The 22,927-nt window shown below is 34.9% G+C and overlaps 1 protein-coding gene across 2 annotated transcripts in view; it reads right to left on the reverse strand.

Annotated features, from left to right (window-relative positions):
* Positions 1-9,403: 9,403 nt before the first annotated feature.
* Positions 9,404-22,927, reverse strand: part of NUBPL (NUBP iron-sulfur cluster assembly factor, mitochondrial) — a 212,589-nt gene continuing 199,065 nt past the window's right edge. For both annotated transcript variants that reach the window (XM_045569065.1, XM_045569074.1), the window contains 3 exons: positions 22,386-22,506; positions 19,101-19,183; positions 9,404-11,200 (listed from right to left, as the gene is read on the reverse strand). In XM_045569065.1, the coding sequence (XP_045425021.1) occupies positions 11,138-11,200; positions 19,101-19,183; positions 22,386-22,506 (267 nt within the window). In that variant the 3' untranslated portion in view covers positions 9,404-11,137. The remainder of the gene's footprint in view (positions 11,201-19,100; positions 19,184-22,385; positions 22,507-22,927) is intronic.

Here is a 22,927-nt window from a genome sequence, read left to right on the forward strand (position 1 = left end):
AGAATAGTTAGGTTGTATGGTTAAGTGTATCTTTAACTCTTTAAGAATGTGCCAGACTATTTCTGAAGTGGTATTATTTTATATTTCCATCAACAGTGTATGAGATTTCCTGTAGATCCATATTGTCATCAATACTTGGTATGGTTAATCTTTTTTAAATTTAGCCACTTTAGTGCTGTGTAGTGGTATATCATTGTGGTTTTAATTTGCATTTCCCTAATGACTAAAATTGTTGAGCATTTTCATACTATTTTTCAATGGCATCTCTTCTTTGGTGAAGTATCTATTCAAATCCTTTGCCCATTTTTAAATTGTGTGGTCTTATTAATGGGTTGTAAGTGTTCCTTATATTATTTTAGATATAAATTCTTTGTCAGATTAGTTTTACAAATGTTTTCTCCCAGTCTATAAATTGCCTTTTAATTTTCTTAACTGTGTCTTTCAAACAGCTAAGTTTTAGGTTTGATAAAGTACAAGTTATCAACTTTTTCTGTTATAGTATTATGATGATTTTGTGTCTTATTTGAGAAATTTTTGTATAACTCAAGATCATGAAGATTTTCCCCTACATTTTCCTTTTTGAAGTTTCATAGCTTTATATTTTACATTTAGGTAAATGATCCATTTTGATGTATTTTTTGTAGCTGTGTAAGATATAGGACAAGGTTCATTTGTTTGCAAAAAGATGTCTAATTGTTCAAGCACAATTGCTGAAAAGATCATCCATTCTCCATTGAATTGCCCTTGGCACTGTTGTTGAAAATCAAGTTATCATATCTGTATATGTGTATTTCTGAATTCTCTGTTCTGTCCCATGGATCTATATTTCTATCTTTATACCAACACCAACCATATGTTTTGATTACTGTAGCTTTATAATAAGTCTTGAAATTAGGTAGTGTAAATCCTCAAACTTTAATCTTTTTCCCCCCCTAAAATTGTTTGGCTATAAATTTTAGAATCAAGTCGTCTATTTCAGTAAAAGAGTCTCCTATAATTTTGACTAGGATCACATTGGATATAGATCAGTTTGGGGACAACAGATATTTTAACCATATTGAGTCTTTCAAGCCATGAACATGGTCTCCCTCACCCACTTACATGTTTTCTTTGATTTCTTTCATTAGTATTTTGTGTTGTCAGCATAACAGATCTTTTACATATCTTATTAAATTTATATGTAAATATGTCATGGGTTTTTGATGCTATTGTAAATTATACTTTTTTTCATTCAATTTCTAATTGTTCATTGCTAGTATACAGAAATAAAATTAGTTTTTGTATATTGACCTTGCACATTGCAACTCTCCTAAATCCAACTTACTAGTTCTAGTTGCTCTTTTGCATATTCTTTGGAATTTTCTGCAAAGATCATCAAGTCATCCGTGAACAGAGATGGTTTTATTTCTTCTTTTCTAATCTGTTTGTTTTTAATTTCTTTTTCTATTCCACTGGATAAGACTCAGTATGATACTGAATAAAATAATGAGCTGAGACAGCCTTGCAGTGAGTCTTTCACCATTAGCTATGATGCTAACTGTAATTTTTTAGCAGACTCTTTTACTATTGATAGGCTGAAAAAGTTGTTTTCTATTTCTAGTTTTCTGAGAATTTTTATCATAAATATGAATGTTGAATTTTGTCACATGCTGTATCTATTGAGATAAACATATGGGTTTTTTTCTTTAGTCTGTTCTGTTTTAGTCTGATTCTTCTTTAACCTGCTGTTTATATTGACTGATTTCTAAATGTTGCACAAACCTTGCATTCCCAGGAAAATGACCTCTTGGTCATAATGTATTATCCTTTTTATATAATGCTGGATTCAATTAAATAAGATTTTACTGAGGATTTCTGTGTCTATGTTTATGAGGAATATCTGTCTGTAGTTTTCTTTTCTTCTGTTTGTATCAGTGTAATGCTGGCTTCACAAAATGAGTTGGGAAATGCTCCCTCCTCTTCTATTTTCTGGAAAAGTTTGTGTAGAACTGGTATTATTTCTTCCTTCAATGTTTGCTAGATTTTTCCAGTAAAGGAATCTGGGGCTGAAGTTTTCTTTGTTGGTTCTTAACTACAAATTACACTTAAAAAGTGATTTATGTCTACTCAGGGTATCTTATTTCTTGAATGAGCTTTGATAGTTTCTTTCAAAACATTTGTCTATTTCATATGTTGTCAATTTTATGGACATAAAGTTGTTTGTAAACATTCTTATTCTCTTTTTCATGTCTATGGGATCTCAGTGATGTCTCCTTTTTCATTCCTGATTTGTTGATTTATGTCATCTCTTTTTAATGACTCTAGCTAGATGTCAATTTTGTTTATCTTTTCAAAACACTAGCTTTTGATTTCACTGATGTTCTTTGTTGCTTTTCTTCTCAATTTCATTGGTTTTTTTTTTTTCTTTCTTCTGTTGTTTTGGGTTTGATTTGCTCTTCTATCTCTAGGTTCTTAATGTGGAAGAATACTTCACTGATATGAGATCTTTCTTTTCCAATACAGATGGGTCCCTGACTTACAATGGTTCAACTTAGGATTTTTCAATTTTAGGATGGTGTTAAAGTAATATGAATTCAGTACCCCCCTCAATTTATCATGGGATTACATCTAGATAAACCTATGGTAAACTGAAAATATGGTGTTAATCATGGTATTTTCAACTTACATGGGTCATACCCCCTCTTAAGTCCGGAAGCACCTGTATAGGCATTTTAATGCTATAAATTTCCCTCTAGGCATTGTATTAGTTGCATTCTATCAATTTTGATATGATTTGTTTTCATTTCTACTCATAGTTCAAAATATTTTATAATTTCCTTCCTTCCTTCCTCTTTGACCCATGGGTAATTTAGACTTATTTTATTTCCAAATATATGGGAGTTTCCACAATTTTTGTTATTAAATTCTATTTAATTCTGTTATAATAAAATGGAATATTTTACATTATTTTGGTTATGTTAAATAAGTTGAAGTATGTTTAATGGCTTGAAATATGGTCTATCTTGGAGAATGTCCATGTTTATTAAAAAATAATGTGTATTCTGCTGTTTGGGGGTAGAGTGGCCTATAAATAAATGACCATTAGTGGTGTTCAGGTCTTCTAATCCTTACTGATTATCTGTTCTTGTTCCATTGACTACTGAGAGAGGAGTATTGAAGTCTCCAACTGTAACTGTGGATTTATCTGTTTTTACTTTTAGTTCAATCAATTTTTGCTTCCCATATTTCAAAGCTGTTTTGTTAGTAGACACACTTCGAATTGTTACATCTTCTTGGTGTCCCTCCTCCCCTTCTTTCTTCTATTTTTTTTTTTGTTTTTGGGGGGACAGGGTCTGTCTCTGTCACTTGGGCTAGAGTGCAGTGATGTCATCAGGCAACCTCAAATTCCTTGGCTCAAGTGATCCTCCTGCCTCAGCTTCCCAAGTAGCTGGGACTGCCGACTGTGCCAGCACACCTGGCTAATTTTTCTATTTTTTGTAAAGATGGAAAATGGCGTTTCTCTCTCACTCATGCCTCAAGCAATCCTCCCACCTCAGCCTCCCAAAGTACTAGGATTACAGATGTGAGCCACTGTGCCTGCCTCCCATCTTTCTTTTGATATATCTTTTACTTTAAATCTATTTGTGACTTTATATTTAACAAGGATTTCTTTTAGACAGTACGTAGTTGGGTCTTGCTTTTTCATCTAACCTGACAATCTGTCATTTAATTAATATGTTTGGGACATTTACTAAAGTTCACTTTAATTATCAACACATATGGATTAAAATCAGCCATCTTGCTAGCTGTTTTCTATTTCTTTTGTTTTGTGTTCCTTTTGTACCTCTATTTCTGCTTGCTTTTAAATGATTTTTATGATTCTATTTTATCTCTACTGCTGCTGGCTTATTATTTAACTTCATTAAAAATGTTAGCTGTTTTTAAATTTACAATGTTCAGCTTTACTCATAACCTACCTTCAAATAATATATCATTACTGATATAGTGTAAGAATCTTATAACAGTATACTCTCAATATACCCCCTCATCTTTTTTGCTATTGTTGCCATATATTTCACTTCTACACTTGCTATAAAACCATGATCCATTACTATTATTTTTCATTTAGAGTCAACTGTCTTTCAGAATGATTAAAAATATGACAATAGCATTCCTTGTATTTATCTTTTTAAAAAAATATCTTCAAAGATCTTCATTTCTTTGTATAGACCAAAGTTTCTCTCCTGGTATTCTATTCTTTCTACCTGAAGAACTTCCTATAATATTTACTGTAGTCTGTTGTTAATGAACTCTCTTAGCTTTATTTTTTATTTATTTTTTTATGTTTTTTTGAGACAGAGTCTTACTCTGTCACCATGGGTAGAGTACAGTGGCATCACGATAGCTCACTGCAACCTCAAACTCCTGGGCTCAAGTGATCCTCTTGCCTTAGTCTCCCTGGTAGCTGGGACTACAGGTGTGCACCATGACACCTAGCTAATTTTTCTATTTTTAGTAGAGATGGGGTCTCACTCTTGCTCAGGCTGGTCTTGAATTCCTGATCTCAAGCAATCCTCCTGCCTTGGCCTCCCAGAGTGCTAGAATTACAGGCGTGACCCACCACACTGGCCTGTTAGCTTTTATTTATCTGAAAAAGACTTTCCCACTTGAATGTTATTTTCATTGGTATAGAATTCTGGATTGACAGTTTCGTTTGTTAATTTCAGCACTTTAATGTCATCATTCCATTGTCTTACAGCTTACATACAGCAGGCCTGCTGTAATTCTTATTTTTGTTTTCATATAATTTGAATTTTTTCTCTTACTGCTTTCAAGAGTTTATCTTTGTTTTTCAATAGTTTCAATATAATGTATCTAGGTTTTTAAAATCCCACTTGTGGCTTTCTGAGTTTTGTGAATTCCATGGTGTGATATCTTTTATTTTGACAATTCTTAGCAGTTACCTCTTTAAATATTTCATCTATTCCACTGTCCCTCTCTTCTTATGAGATGTCAATTTATGAATGTTGTGTGTTCTTATTGTTTTAAAACTTTTAGTTTTTGTGCCTCAATTTGGGTAGTTCTTGTTTATCTATGTTCAAGTCCATTGCTTCTTTCTTCATTCATGTCAGGTATACTGATAAGCCCCAAATCATTCTTCATCTCTACTACTGTTTTTATTTTTATTTCTAGCATTTCAATTTTCCTTGTTCCTATGGTTTCCATTACTCTGCTGACATTCCTCATCTGATTATCCACCTTTTCCATTAGATCCTTTACAATATTAATCATAGGCAAGGCATTTAAAATTTCTTATTTGCACCAACGAAGTTGGTTCCAGATAGTACCAACATCTGGGTCATCTCTGTGTCTGATTCTGTTGATTGTTTTGTCTCTTGACAGGGGCTTGATTTTTTTTTTTTTTTTTCCTGCTTGTTTTTTGCCTTATAATCTTTTTTTTTTTTTTTTTTTTAATGCTGGGCATCATGTGTAGGACAGTAGAGACAGGTAAAAATAGTACATATGGCTTAAAATGGGTATGCATTACCTTCTGCTAGAAATTGAGTGTGCAAGGCTGAGTCAGTCTAGTCAGGAATTCATCTTATTTAGGGTTTGTTGTTATGGTTACCTTAGTACTCCACTAACCTTAAATCCCTTTGGTATTACCTTGCACCTAAGTTGAAGGCTGGGTTGCCAAAGGATTTTTTTTCTTACTATTCCTGCTCTACCCATAGCTTTTGATGTCTATTCACATTCTTGCTCCCTCCTCCAGCAGTAGAGACTGATATTGCTTGATTCTCAATGCTTGTTAGCTTGCTGTGTGGCACAGGGTTCTCTGCTGTCCTGATCCAGCTTCAGCTTTAGGTAAGCCCTGTGTCCTTGGGTCTTGGTAACTGGGCTTTCTTTAGCATATTTAGGATATCTTTAATGGCTAGGGGGCCAGGATGGCTTCCTGTTCCTCCTCCAGGAGTAGAGGGTTTTTTCTTTCCTCTCTCCAAGTCATAATGGGTCTTCATCTGTTCCCCAAGGAAACAAGGTTTGCGTATCTTCCCCTGTGACTTATGATATTTGTTCTACAGGGATGAAGGGTCCAGGCAGGGCTTCGTGCTTTATTCAGAGTGGCAGTTACTCCCCATTGCCAGACCTGTACCATTATGGCAGGCTTTCTACAGTTCCCTGCCCTGCACTCAATTCTTCTCTTAGGCATCCAATGAAGTCCATGGAGTAAACTCAATGGGTAGGTGAAAACTCACCTTCTGTAAGCAGCTTCCAGGTATTCTAGATTCTCCTGTTATTCCACATTCAGCTTTCAGAAATTTGTTAAAATTTTTCTCATTTGTTAACGGTAGTTTGGCATCTCTTTCTTTTGTGCTCTGCCAGAGGTGAGGCAAGGCTTGCATCCTGTCTCTCCATGGAGGGGCTTGTCTTTCTTTACATTTCAGGCTAATTGGCTGCACTGCAACTTCAGTTCTCTGGTAGGTTTAAGAAAAGTTATGATTTTGTATATCATACAGTTTTTTCTTATTTTAAGTGTGGGTATCATGCTCTTTCCAGTCTTCTCCATCCTAAGCAAAATTGAAATTCTGTTTGTTGTTGTTCTTGGACTTCATATGCTAGCTCTAAAATTTATATAAAAATGCAAAGAATCACAGATTGCCAAAACATTCTTGAGGAACAAGGTGACGATAACAAGAACAACAAGACAGTGAGTTATTGGTGTAAAGATAAGACAAACAAACCAATGGAACAGAATAGAGAGAGCAGAAAAAGACACATAAAAATATAGACATTTAATTTACAACAAAGGCAGTACCATAGAACAGTAGGGGGAAAAGAGAGTTCCAGTGTTACTGGGCCAATTAAATATACAAAAAGGAAAAAACAAAGAAACTTAAAGCCTATCTCACTCAATAACCAAAATCAAAACCAAAACCAGTTCCAGGTGGATCACAGAACTAAATGTAAAAGGCAAAACAATTATACCTCCAGAAGCATGTCTTCATGACTTCAGAGTACGGCACAAAAATCAAAATGGAAAAATACGATGAATGTGAAACACTAAAATTAAGAACTTCTGTTTATCAAAAGACACCATTCAGAGAAGGAAAGGCAAGCTACAGAGTGGAAAAAGATATCTGCAACACATAGTACTGAAGAAAGATTCTTATCAAGAATACATAAAGCATCCCAACAATACAAAAGAAAAATGGGCAAGAGATTTGACTAGCACTACACAAGAGGCTATCCAATTGGCCAATAAATATATGTAACAGTGTTCAACCTCATTTACAATCAGGAAAACGCAAGTTAAAATGAGATACACAATGAGATACCACTTAACTACTACCAGTGAATCCACTCCTAGAAATAACTGAACAGAAATTCAAGTGTATGAACACCAAGAAAATATGTACAGGAATGTTTAAAGCAGCATTATTTGTAATAACAAAACACTGGAATCAATCCAAATGTCCATCTACAGTAGAATGGATAAGTTGTATATATCCAAACAATGGAATATTCTACAGCAAAGAACATGAATAAATCATAGCTAAAGCAACAACAGACATGGATCTCAAAAACATAATATAAAGGAAAAGCAATCAATATAGAGCAAAATATTATAAAAGAAATTAATATAGAACAAAAAATACATACCATATAATTCCATTTAATATGAATTTCAAAAAACAGACAAAACAAAAGTGTTTAAGGACACAGGTTTAAGTGTTAAAACATCAGTATGTGGGTGACTTTGTAAGGGAAGGAGGGGTTAGTGACTGGGAAGGAAAATACTGGGGCTTTTGGGATGCTGACAGCGTTATACTTCTTAACTTGGTTAATAGTTACATGGGTATATACTTTGTGAATAATTAAGCTACACATTTATGTCTTCTGTGCTTTCCTGTGTATTTATTATACTTCACAGTAAACTTTCCCCCTAAAAAAGCTTTTGGTCATTGATGATCCTACTTTTTATTAGACATGCTTTAAATGTAGTGGTGGGGACTATCTGAACTCTAATATATTCTTCAGTTTTAATTTTCTAGGACTCCATAAAGATATTTGGGGTTTCCTGGAAGTGGAATGGGGAAAAGGATAGGGGGATTCTTCCTCTGTTTGGAACTGAGAGACAAAGAATTAAGATGAAGGCAAAAATATCAGTTTTATTACTGACAAAAGCTGGATTAGAGGATATATGACCACAATGGGTGACCAAATACTCTAACCCTAAAGTAGATGGACTTTCCCACTCAAGTGCAAGGCAGAGAAAGACAACTTCAGGTTTACCTGTATCCTGCCTCAGAAAACTTGGGATTTGGCTGAAATCAAAGAAATGCAGAGGATTTTAGGAAGAAATTTTCCCATTCCTCCTTTCCTAGAATGGAGTGAGTGATGGAGCTTACCTTTCCCTCTTGGATAGTAAAATAGAAATTCTCTACACTCTATGGAAATGTGAAGAATGAGGAATAAATATTATCCCTTTAACAATAGGCAGACTAGCTGTGCTTGGGAGTCTATCTTAGAACTCAGCTCTTTGAAGCTTAACAAAGATTACAATAGTCAAAATTTTAGAATAAGTTTAGTTCTTGCTTTCAGAGCTACTTTTCCTTCCTCTACTTCTGAACATGCATGTATTCTCCAACCATTTTTTTTCCCTCAGTAGCTTTCCTTGAAGTATCTGCAGTGAAGGAGAAGGGGGCAAGCAATTACATATGTGGATCTTTTCTAAGTCATGTATTTATGAGTAAAGACTATCTTTTTCCATTTCCCCATGAGATGTATTAAACTATGGCACACAACTTTAAGCACCTCTGGTGCTTATAAATCATTCTTTTTCTGGATAAAGTTAAGTTTGGTTGAAGTACTTGCATTTTGGTATCAAAAGTGCTCAGTGGGCCGGGCGCGGTGGCTCACGCCTGTAATCCTAGCACTCTGAGAGGCCGAGGTGGGTGGATTGCTCGAGGTCAGGAGTTCAAGACCAGCCTGAGCAAGAGCGAGACCCCGTCTCTACTAAAAATAGAAAGAAATGATCTGGCCAACTAAAATATATATATAGAAAAAATTAGCCAGGCATGGTGGCGTATGCCTGTAGTCCCAGCTACCCAGGAGGCTGAGGCAGTAGGATCGCTTAAGCCCAGGAGTTTGAGGTTGCTGTGAGCTTGGCTGATGCCACGGCACTCACTCTAGCCCGGGCAACAAAGCAAGACTCTGTCTCAAAAAAAAAAAAGTGCTCAGTGATCATCTATATTTCCCCCCTCCTAAATAAATAATAAAAACACAAATACATATCTGCAACTGTAAGCCATTACTTCTCAGAGTGATGAGTGATGATTATTGTGTGTCCACAAACAATTTTATTCATTATATTAATCAGTATAGATAATTTAGTACCAGAAATTTCAGTTCAAATATAGCAATATGTGTTTTTTAAAACTTTTATTTTTATTTTGAGTTAATTATAGATTTACATGCAGTTGTAAGAAATAATATAGAGAGATTCCATGTGCCCTTTACCCAATTTCCCCCAATGGTAACATTTGCAAAACTATAGTACAATATCATAACTAAGATACTGACATTGAGAAAGTCATGATAGAGAATATTTCCATTATCATAAGGATCCCTCATGTTGCTTTTGTAGCTACACCCAATTCCCACCCCATCCTCACTCCTTCCTTCTTTAACACAGCTACCACTAATCTGTTCATTTCTATAATTTTGTCATCTCAAGAATGTTTTATAAATGGAATCATATGGTACACAGCCTTTTGAAATTGGCTTTTTCACTCAGCATGATTCTCTGGAACTCATTAGGGCGTTGCGTGTATCCATAGTTTCTTCTTTTTTATTACTGAGTAGTATTTCATGGCATGGATATACCACAGTTTGTTTAACCATTCACCCACTGAAGAAAATCTGAGTTGTTTTTCGTTATTATACATAAAGCTGCTATAAACACCCATTTACAGGTTTTTGGGTGAAAATATGTTTATAATGATGTACAACTTTCTGCCTAATGTTCTGGCTGATAACTATAGAGCAAAAGATGTCAAGGCATTTGTCAAAGGTGAGAGACTACTTCCTTCATAGGAACTAGTGATTCATTCTTATCAGTACTTATAGCTTTAAAACTATCTACTACCCGACCTTGCAAAGTCCTTGACTCTCTCTCTGAGCTTCAATTAGACAAAATACATGTTTTTCAAAGTGTATTCTTTGAAACATGAACTCCACTAAATGCTTCTAAAAAGGGGGGTGGATTTCATAGCCAAATAAGTTTCAGGAAATGTTAAATACTATATCCCCTCCTTTTATAATTAACAAATGCACACTGGTGTATAAAAGGAGGAATCCAGTATCCAAGTACTCAAGTTCAAATCCCAGCTCCATCACTTGCTAGATAAAGTAATCCTCAGCAAGACCTTCTTATGCCTTAGTTTCCTCATCTGTAAATGGGGATAACAATAGTGCCCCACTCATACAAATGGAAGATTAACTATAAGAACACATGGAAAGCACTTGATAAAAGTTAGCTATTATTATTTTTGCCATTATAATCAGAATCATCATCAACATCATCATGATCTTATTAAAAACATACATGCCCAGGCCCCACCTCTGGAGATCCAGGTTCATTAAGTCTGGGATACAGTCTGATCCAGATGAAGAAGCCGAGGTTCATCCAATATTAAGAACATGTCCAGGACAGGACTAAAGACAGGATTGAAAGCCGGACCAAACTGGCTGGTTGGGAGGTGTCACACATTTATGTCCATACACAAATTTAGTAAACCTTTTAAATTACTAACTCTGTGGTACTGCAAAAAGAGTATAGTTCTGTCCAAAGGGGGCTTGCAACATCATGAATTCATGATTCCTCAAGGGGTAATTAAATAAAAATAAAATGCAATTCTGCATAGTTGGTACACATCATCTTTCAAAAAAATTCCTAAATATATTCAGTTAGCATTGAAACATAAAAATTTGTGAACCATAGCTTATCAAATCAAATCTAAAACAAGACATTATTTCCTTAGAAATAAAAGAAGACAATTATGATTGCTACTATTCTGTAGGTTCCACTACCACACTGCTGATTTCCAAAGATCCTCTTATTATCAGTACCAGGCAGATTTCCAGGACACTTGGGGAATCATTCTGGAGGTGGTGGCAACCTTCTTACCACTTCTACAGCAATTCTCAGGTAAGCTTTGGCCTGGAAAAGAGCAGACTCATTTGTTCCGGTATTTTTCCCAGCAGACAAAGAATGACTCATGTACTGTTTGCCATAGATATCTACAGGATTTGATAGTAAAAAGGCTGAGATGAGGAAATTCAGGAATGAGAAGATAATGCTATGTACATTGCAAGTGGGGCAGGGAAGAAAGGATTTTAGATTATTTGAAGGGTAATTATTTGGAAAGTGACTTTCTGACATAATAATTAGTACCAGCAATTACTGTTTTTCAAACTCTAATCCCAGTGTCAGCAAACTAGCAACCCACTTTAATTGCAGAAAAATTACACCTTCCTCCTCTGACAAACTGATATCCTTAGATACTGCCAAAATTTGGCATGAGAGCTGTTAGTCATTTTAAGGAGGACTATTTATTACTATCTTATGTTTTATATTTGGAAAGCATTTTCTTCATCTCTCTGAGAACCGTGTGCAATACTAGCACTGAACACCTATAGGCTCTTTCACCTGGCAAATTTTGGGTATCATGCAAGAATTCCTGGTTCATTTATCACATCCCCAGTACCATGGAACACTAAAGCAGCTCCCAAGCCACAGGGCACGCCACAAACTAACCTAATGCCCACATGTTTTAGTTAGAACAATGGTCATGGTATTTGCATCTTAAGAGTTCTTTTAAATAATTGCAATGTAAATATTACTTATTTCCTCTACCTTATTTATAAAAGCTATAGAACACAATAGTAAGATTTTCTAAAACCATTAATTTCTACATTTATCAATACTTACAGTTATTTATATATACACTACTACTACTAATAGCAAAAATTTACTGAGTACTTAATATTTGCCAAGTATTATTTCATTGTCCTCACAGTTACCATAGGGGGTAAATTCTGTCATTATCCCCACTTTGTAGATGAGGAAACCTAGACCCAGAAAGGTTGAGAATCTCGTCCAAACCACTGTAGCCAGTAGGAGATAAACTGGGCTTTGAACCCAGGCTGACCAACTCCTAGACTCTGGACAGTAAAAAGAGATGTTTAGGGTCTGTTTGTCCTGACTTAATAAAGTGCTTTAAGTGTATTTCACACATCTTCACTTTTAAAGACTAACAGCCCTAACAGCTGAATCACATTTTATTTTATCAGAAGAGTAGTAAAATTAAAGAGAGTCCTTTAAAAAAGAAAAACTCTCAAAACATGAATAAGGCTTTAAATTTTTTATTGAGTATCTACTACGCCAAGTACTTCATGTACATAATCTTAATCACATAAAACAAACATCATCAGCTCAAATTGGATGATAAAACTGGGAGTTGTTTGCTCAAGGTCATGAAATGGGGAGGCAGGAAAACATTCAGACCTGGGTCCAACTGACTCTAAAGTCCAGCTCTTTCCACTTGCCAGCAGTCCCCAACTATTTTGGCACCAGGGACTATTTTCATGGAAGACAATTTTTTCAGGGACTGGGGAGATGGGGATGGTTTCAAGATGATTTAGGCACATTACACTTATTGTGCACTTTATTTCTATTATTATTACATTGTAATATATAATGAAATAATTATACAACTCACCATAGCTTGGAGATCCCTGCACTACGCCACATATTAAACAGTAAACCCAAAACACAACTAATTATAATCATTAATGCATAGTCTAAAAACAGTTTCAATCTCTGCTACAGTTAACAGAAACAATAGTTTTTGTTTAAAAATGGAAATAACTTGTACTTTTAAAGAAATATTTCTCTCAAATCTAATGTGCTCATTTTCACCCATTCATCTTTGTAAATACCTTTTATCTCCTAGTAGCTTTTCTAGGTATTTATGCCTAATATTTTGTGTTGAAAATTAAAAGGTCACTAAAGCAAGCTGAGACAAGGCCATAATTCTATAATCTTTTAGTACTTATCTACATTAGAGACATAAACCTATCAGAATACAAAAAATGCTGAATGATTCCAGAATAATCAAAATTGCTACATTGAACCTTTGCTTTTTAATGGACTATCTCTGAGCTTAGACATTCAGTATATCACATTCAAAGTAATGGTTAGATTGTCATTTGCTGAGAAACCACTAAAAGTGCTTAGATTAACAGTTTCAATTTCCAAACAACTTATCCAGTTATCACTTCAACAAATATATTTTGGTTCTTATTGCATGCAAGGCATTGTATTGGGAAATCTGTGGGTTGTAATGATATAAAAGAGGGGCAGAATAGCTCACTGCCGAAGAGTTGGGGCCTTGTAGTCAGACAGGCATGGTTTAGAGAATCCTGGCTTCATTATTTATCAGTGGTAAGGCCTTGAGCAAGTTACTTAACCTTTCTAGGTTAAGTTTCCACATTTGTAAAATGGTTATAATAATAGTATGTACCTCAAAGGATTTGGGGGAGTATTAAGTGAGAATAAGGCATGTGAAATGCTGGTACAGACAAAGTAAATAATAAATATTAGTAGCTGCAGCTATTACTATTATGCCCTCAAGAAATTTACAGTCTCACTGAAGAGCTCATATGAACATATCTTTAGGGCACTTTTCTTACCTGAGGAATAATTAAATTAAATCCCTCTCTTTTGTTTAATCCATAACTAGCAAAAAGGTAACACACACGCATCATACATAAAAGATATGATTGAGATTTCTCAAACTATTGATACTCTATTCTTTCATCAACTTGACTCTACCCCTCTCTCCTATTGAAGATCTTTTTATTGGGCCTTCTGGAGGCATAGGTAACATAGCTGGACCCCATCTGTCTGCAGTGTCATTAACAAGCAACAGGGAATGAATGGAACCAAGTCCAGCAAGTTTCATGGAGAGTTTTCCTTTGTCTTTGTTTTTAAATGCTTTAAGTTCTAATTTATCATACACAGCCACTCCATAATAAGAGTCTGCGGTGATAATTTAGAAATTATAAGGTGATAAAGTTTCCACTTATACTTGAAAGTCTTTACCAGGAATATTTTATAGCACATCTATCTGTAGCTAATATTTACCTTTGAAAAAAGGATAAAAATCACAAAATTATTAGTCAATAATGGGTCCATTCCTTGTGTCCTGGTCTCAATCAAGGGCCAAAGGTAGTTTTAGTCAAATCAACAATTTTAATCACACCAGCAAGAGGCAATGCTATTGAATTTAAGAGTTCTGAATTCTAGGTATTACCCTCTCTTCCTTCCTCTATTGCTTTCTCCAGCTATTTTACATTACTCACATTTGAAGTTTTGGTTACTTTCTTTTCCTAAGTGGTACACATGTACAGAAGGTTTTGCCCATTGGCTGAGGAGGCAGCAGCCAGTTAGTGCTTTTTAATTGGTACCACAAGTCTTTTCAACTATTCCAATGATATCTTAAATTCACCACAATTCATATCTTTAATCATTAACTTTTTAGTTTTGCCTCTTCTGAAAGTTAAATGTTACCAGGAGAGTTGAATTCCTAGTGCCTAATTTTAAAGGATTTTATGGGCAGAGAGAGAGAGAGCCCTGACACCTGGTGTTTGGAGGAGGGAACAATAGAATAGGGGGAAGGGAAAGTGGAGTAAGAAGACAAAAAGCTAAAGATGAAACATTTACTGATCAATAATTTTGCCTATGGGTTAACCTCTAAAAGCAAACAATAAAAATTGTCAGTCTAAAGTGCTAATTATTAACAACTAATATTATAAGTTTCCATCCCATTAACTTTTGCAGAAGTTTTATGATGTTGGCGAATAAACACTTCCTTAATTCTTTAAATGAATTTCTTCATTCTACATAGAGGTAGAATGGGAATTAAGCTTCCAAGAATACACAGGATCTGTTGAGAGCTGAGACTAGTTTCTAAGAACACATTTCCATTTGAGTTCATAGGGGAAAAGGGAAGACAGTTATCAGGAGGCAAGATCCATGACAAGACTAACCAGAAGGATCCAGATTCTAGGACTCAATCACAGCTTTCTCATGTCTAGCAGTTAATGTCTTTAACATTGAAACTGGGAATTCTATTCTCATGTCATGATTCAAATTGTGCTATCCTGATTTTTAAAATGCCATTAAAGAGTGATATTTACTTAATGCTATGTCAAGAGTATAAGTGCACTCAGTCCTTTAATAAAGGGAAGAGCAAAGACATTTAGTGTCCTAATATTTTATACAGCAATTTGCAGAAGGCAATAAATACGGTTGTATTCTACTTGGCATTTTTCAAAGTATTTTCACATTATTATCTCATTTACTCCTCCTCATTATGAAATCAATTTATATATGGAGAGAAAGGTTCAGAGAGGTTAGGGAACTTGCTTAAGGTGACACTTAGGAAGTGGCAAGCTTGGCAATGAAACCCCACACTGACTCAGATTTCATGCTTTTCCTTTCATACAGAATCCCTGTTTGAGAATCTGACAAAGCTCTTGGCCAATTACTCAGAAAAATGCACTTTCACACATTCTGGATGTAATTTGAGGGGATTCTCAGACCCAGGTTAAGATCCTCTGTATTATGTCCTACAGCTGTGCCTGCCAACAGAACTTGAGCAGCAGAGTCTCCTTACCTTCTTCTCTAAATCTCTGTGATATTATGAAAAGAAGTTGAACTGAAAGCTAGCATTTGTATACCACAGACAGACACTGAACTAATCTTGTAATTCATTAGTAAGTGAAGCAGATATTGCATTGGCCAGAGAATACAAGGGCTGTAGTGTGGAACTAGCTGGGTGTGGAACTAGCCTCTAGTACTACTTGGACAATTACATTTCTGCTTCTTTGTCTGAAAAAATACAGGCTATTGCACCGATCTCACAAAGATGCTATAAGAATCAAATAAGGCAATGTATTCAATGCATAAGCACCACACCAATCTCTCAGAAGGAATTAAAGAAATCATAACTATTCATATAGGACCAAGAAGGTGATATAATAGAAAGAGGCAAACATTCGGAAGGAACAGACTTGTCTTTTTTTTTTTTTTCTGAGACAGTGTCTCACTCTGTTCCCCGGGCTACAGTGCTGTGGCATCAGCCTAGCTCACAGCAAACTCAAACTCCTGCACTCAAGCAATCCTCCTGGCTCAGCCTCCCAAGTAGCTGGGACTACAGGCACACGCCACCATGCCTGGCTAATTTTTTCTATGTATTTTTAGTTGTCCGGCTAATTTCTTTCTATTTTTGGTAGAGACAGGGTCTCGCTCTTGCTCACGCTGGTCTCAAACTCCTGACCTCGAGCAATCCTCCCACCTCAGCCTCCCAGAGTGCTAGGATTACAGTCATGAGCCACCGCACCTGGCCCAAACTTGTCTTTTAATCCTGTCTTACCATTTAATAGCTCTGTGATATTGGGAAAATTATTTAACTTCCTTGAGGCTCAGTTTCCTCATCTGTAATATGGGGACTATCTATTAATATATATTACATTAAGTTGCTGTGAGGACAGAAATAATGTTAATAAAATGCCTGACAGTGTCTGGCACACAGTAAATGCTATATTTATCAAGAAGATGATTAATAATAATGAATGTCTACAATCTATGAGTAGGAAGTAATAACTTCCATGGAAAGAAAACAAAATACAAGGCACCTTGTCTTGGGGATACTTACTGGGTTTCCATGCAGAGGAATCATGTGATTAAAATAGCTAATAGAATTATTGCTTGGGGTACAATAAAAGAAGAAGAAAGGAAAACCTATATCCATTTTACATTCTGTCATGCTAACAGTGCTTTAAGTTTCTAAAGTGTTTACCAGATGCCGAAGGCAAGGTGGGAAGTGAAAGCTCTTTGTGGATATTTTAAACTCTATGTTAGAGAGCAGCTTTTGGAAAATCCCCGACTTGGTTCTGCTTTCTGACCTGTCTCTACCTTTTGAGGGTAATCTTGTGGCACAAGTGATTGCATTTAAAAACTTTAGAGTTTTATTAATTTCTGCTCCTCCCTGATGTAAGCCCTGAGCTATCTTCTATGCAATTCTGCCGTGTCTGCTGTTTGGTCTCTTTGTGTTGATACTTGGACTTGGGTGCAATAGCAACTTCCCTATTCTGTTCATTCCACCTTTTAAGTTGTGTAAAGTTCTTCACTTTTTTCTCTGAGGGTCTAGGGGGTGGGGGGAGTCAACATGATTATATTTTAATGTAGAAAATGTGATAGCTGGATATAAAATGAAAATAAATGTTAAATTAAATGGAAAAAAATACAAGCCATCTTTTTCCCCCCTTTTTATGGCCATTTCTAAATTTTAAAATTGATCAGAAATCTTCATATTTAAGACCGATGATATGGCACATAGTGACATCAACAAATCAGATCTAGCCGAAATCACAAAAGTTTAGGCTATCCTAAGACTCTCATAAATATCACCCAGCAACAGTAAAATTATTGGTCTGATATTTACATGAATGTTGACCAGATTATAAAAACATATAATTCCAAAAAATTCAACAAATACTGTTGTTTAGAGTTTTAAATCATATTATCTTTGGATGGTTGCCATATATTCTCTTTTATATTACATTCCTATAACCTTATTGAAATGTTTTGTACTTTTTCAGAATTTCAAAGAAAAATAATAATGAAGGTTGAAAAAATATTAAAGATCTAAACTCATAATTGAAATAAACTAATAAGTAACCAGTAATAATTATTCTTATTCTCTTATTCACTAGGAATCACCATGGAATGTCTTTTAAAAGTCTGTTCTTAGGAGGCATTTAAAAGTGTGTAATTAAAATAAAAAAACCCTCAATTTTCACATAACTTTTCCATTACAGTGTAAAATAAAGCATACCTATGGTAATTGGGACTAACAGACTTCAATTATGTAACTGATAAAAAGATTACGGTTTTTGCTTATCTGAAAGATTTCTAAGAAAGACTGAAAAGGAACCTTAACATTTAATACCTAAAAGGCAGATAAGAGAAAAACAATGATAACTGCTATACTGTATTTACTCAGAGATCATACTGCCAGCAACTCGATCACCTGTACCATAACTGCCAATCCTTAAAAAAGGTAAAGGACCTCTGGGCTCCTGAAAGAGATAACTCAAAATCAATCTACTTATCCAAGATTCCTGGCTATTAATTTTCTCTTACTTGTAGTACTAACCAACCTTGGCTCTTTTATTTTCTGGAAGAGAAAATAATTTCACAGAAGATTAGAGGAAACTAGAATAAAAGGGATAGTAGTTATAGATGGACAAAACAACAGTGCTACAAAGTTATGCCCATTTAGTTAAGGAAAAAAAAAGAAAAGCTATTAGAAGATTGATTGAGGCTGTCTAGCAAAGGAACACAAAAACTACATCAAAACTGATGTACCAAAAGACAATTCAGTTTTTAAGTTAAATATCAAGTGCTATTTAGGCAAGAAGAGAAATATATGATTGATTTTATTTCTATTAAAAAAAGATTAAAATGAAAGATTTTATATTTTAGCAACCTTGAAAATCTATCAACTATATGCCCAATGATACTGGCTAATGAAACACTACTAGTCTTTCTACCCTTGCTCCCCAATTGTATTTATTAAACTAAATGCAATGGCAAACCCATCTCTACTGGTTTATATAATCACTCTATATCCAACAACTAGTTGAATTTTTAGTACTGAAATATAATAAATAACCTTGGGCAATTAGATATTGCTAGCCAGCAAGATAAGAATTTCTCAAATTCTCATTTTTCATGATCTTCATGAAAAAACTGGTCGGGTGATGACTGTCTGTAGGTGAACTTGTTCAGCTGATAGTTCAGAGCCAGCACTGGCAGCTTACCACATATAATAGTAACTTAAAGATGCTTTGCACAAGTTAACCAATCCTTGCTTATACACATGAACTTCAAATAGATAAACTTAATCTTGCCAAAATTTTTTCTGTATATCAAGAAGTATATATCCTAAAGAAAGAAAGAAAAATACATATCTAGAAATGTAACTTACCTCATCACTTTCAGGCTGTGAAAACACGATTGGTTGGCCTGTATCTGAAGCTTCCCTTATATTAAGGTGTAAGGGAATGTCTCCTGAAAGAGCCCACCAGATATCCATCAGTATCAGAAAAATTTATATAGACATTTAGAATCTCATTATTTGAACTTTGGAAAGAAACAAAATACGAACTGAAGTGATTCAAATAAACCCAAGTTATGACTATCTTCAAATTGCTGAATCTCTGAAAAAAATTCAAATGAAAAGTAGGGGCAAAATATTCCATTTGAGGGTAGTACAGTGATTGTTATATGTATAATATGAAAGCCATATGGCAGCCAATGAAGGGATGATTTACTCTTTCCTGGAGGTCTTCCAGCAAGGAATAGCTTGGAAGACATTTGTAAGTGATTTCTCCCTGTAAGATCTGATATAGATATATCATGCCAAATAATAAGAGGAAATTGAAGAGGAAAAGATGGAGAGGCAAAGTAGTACACAAAAGTACCATAAAATAATTTTCCTGATGTTGGCAGATGAGTGAATTCAGAGAACTATTAAAAAGTAGACCAGATGTGTTATCATAACCACCTACCTCTTCATCAGATAGAATTATTTTTCTATTATTATTTACTAATCTATGTAGCATTATATATAACTTGTCAGTTTCATGAGGTATCAGTGGGTATATAATAAGAACCTCCAACATACAGACTGGGGTTGAAGAGGTTGTATGTCTTTCCTGAGGACATATTACTATTAAGGTGGTAGAATTTAGGAGCAATATCTTCTGACGAATCATCCAATATACTGTTTCTACCACATCACCACAAATGATGTCTTTCAAAGGCTGAGATTTAAAATGCAGTAAATGAAGTCTTAAGTAAAACAGTTGACTCAGCACTCTCAGAACCACTCTGAATCCATGCAAAGGTTATCGAAACGTGTATGTTTTATTCAAATAAGTAATTCAGCACCATGCCAGGCAATGTAAATAATGCAGAAATATATGTTGTAACACACTTTATATTATGAAGTACACAGAAGAGGAATTTGTATTTCATGTTCCTCTTGTCAGCAACTCTTGCAATCTTAATCAGCTGAGTCTTTCCTTAATGTCTAATGGCCAAATGATAAAATACATGGATATTTCAGCAGCCATTTAAAAGTTAGCCTTTCGGTAAATATGATGTCTATTCTATAGATCAACTTAAGACTGTAGGAAACCATCACAGGGGCAGGCAGAGAAAAATAAGTTATAGACAATACTTAGAAATCCATAAAGTTTTTTCTCTTGATTTATGAATTGCCATTATGATAAGGACTTCTGAATAATTTCTTTTCTACTGCAGAAATGGAAGGATAAAGTAAAACCTTCTCCATTATATAGCCACCTATTGACAACACTTCTGCCCTCCAGAGACTCACAATCCTACCTACAGACATAGAAGAGTAGACTAGGAAAGAGAAAAATCTTGTTAAAAAACAGGCGGCATAAGAATGGCAATGGACTAATGGCTGTATCTAGAGAGGGATAAAAAGGAGTAAAGGCATGGAGAGGGAGTGAAGAGCAGCCTGGGCATGAAGAATACCTTTGAGGGACTAGATATGAAAGAAGTGAGGGCCCATTTCAGATACATAATGGGCTAAAGGGTTTTCTGTGAGATGGTCTGAGACTTTATTATGCATAAACTGTCCCTGCAGATAAATATGGATAAGGTTCTGAAGAGCTATTGTGCCATATCATTTAAAACACAACCCAATAAATGAAAATAAAGAGTCTTCCAGTGAGTCATAAAAGGAAAATAAGGGTTCCCAGGGGGTTCAACCAGCCAGGAGGCCATAGCTGAGAAAGCTCTTTCCCTGACTTCAGTTCCTCATTCCTAGTTTCCACTTCATGGGAGATCCCTCTGAAACCCCATGACTACAATAAAAGGAGGAGATGTGTCCTGCGTTGGAACTCTATGTTATGGGAACTGCCATAACACTGCTAGACACAACAGTCTACAGCACTGTTTTTGTCATCAGTAATCAGTGTTTCTGATACATTTTTAGGGTAACTGTACATGTGTAAGTTGTTAATTAAAATATAACTTCCATATATGAAATTGTTTCTCTATGAGATGTTTCAAATTGTAAAAACTGACTTACAAAATTGTACTGCCCATTTACAAGTTAGGAAATTACAAGGTTGTAAGCTTAATTCAATAATGTCATTATAATTACACATTTACTTTATTATATAAGTGAAGGTCAATCTGTTATGTTATTACACAGATTTGCAAAATTGAACTTTCTAGGTTAGTTAAATGAAAAACAGTTGCAGAATATAATTACTGGCTATAATTATAGCAATGGATCAAAATACATCAATTGTATTCACCTGGTATTGTAGTGGCTGCTATAGTGCAAATGCATAACAATAATATATTTAACATCACCTTTTAGTAACTTAATTATAACAGAGAATGTTTTGAAATTCCTTGATCTCGAGGGGATCTTAATTTTTAACTACCTAAAACTAATAATTCACTCTATGCCTCACTTATTCAGCATCTTACATCTGCCTTTGCCAAGAACAGAAACTCATTCACAATTAAAATATCAAAACATGTTTTCTAAAAAGTCTATTAAGTTGCTTGTGGGTTTTTGAAAAATCATGTTTTATCCAAAATCTGTGTTTTACTCAGTTAACACATGATTTTAGTTTTTCTCACAGCACTAATTAATTCTTCAATTCAGTGCTGTGAACAGTGTATACAATGTGAGTTTCAGGTGCCATATTTTACAGACATGTCAAACACATAAAAAGATTACAGAAAATAGTAAATATTATCATTCTAAAGCAGAAAGACTAACAAATACAGAACCAATCAGGAAGGCATTTTTATGTATGCACCAAGAACTGACACTTCCAAAGGTTGCCACAACATATTGAACAGGTATTTTGATGTATATGTTTATACTGAGAGATGTATGCCTAACTTAGCAAACAAACTGATGACCATCATTCAAAATATGGATTCAAATCACAGTGCTCAGACCACGAAACTGTCTTCTCAAATTTAAATTACGAGCAGTTTTTAGCTACAGAAGAAATTACTATCATAGTTGGCAAAATGAAACCTATTCAAAAAGCCAAAAAAAGGTTAGCACATAGAATTGCGCTATATTAACTTAATTTAAAATACAAAGCCAGAAGCAAATCATCATTTTCTGAGACATTCTTAATCACCACCCCTATCCCCACTTTCCTTTCTGCCACTTCCTCTACAAAAGAACGTCCTACGGTCTTACCTAGAACATCAAGACCAAGGGTCCGCGCTAGTTTCCTTGCACCATCAGCACCAAAAATATGAGTTTTGTGTTTACATTTTGGACACTGGAAAACACTCATATTTTGGACAAGGCCAAGAACCTATAATAATAAAAACACATTGAAATCAAGATAAAATCAAACCAGATCTTAATACATTGTTTCAACAAGTTTTTACTGGTTACCTACTAACTTCTAGCAATATAATGATAAGTTATGGCTTCTGCTCTGAAGGAACTCACAAGCTAGTGAGAGAGAAAGACATATGTAATTTACTTTAATATCACAATAAATGCTAAAGAGAGATGAATAACAGGAACCAAAAGATTCTGCCTAAAAATATAGGAGGAATCTTTGAGTTGCTCATAGACAATTGTTCCTTCAGGTTGGGGGTGACAAGGTCGGGCGAAGCCTACAGAGGGGATTCTAGGCAGAAGGGAGAGCACAAGCCAAGGCAGCAAAATATAACTGTGTATGGCCTATTTGGGCTGCAGCCCAGTGGGTGGGTGGTCAAGGCAGAAGA

This window comes from Lemur catta, chromosome 1, assembly GCF_020740605.2.
Source record: "Lemur catta isolate mLemCat1 chromosome 1, mLemCat1.pri, whole genome shotgun sequence".
NCBI lineage: Eukaryota > Metazoa > Chordata > Mammalia > Primates > Lemuridae > Lemur > Lemur catta.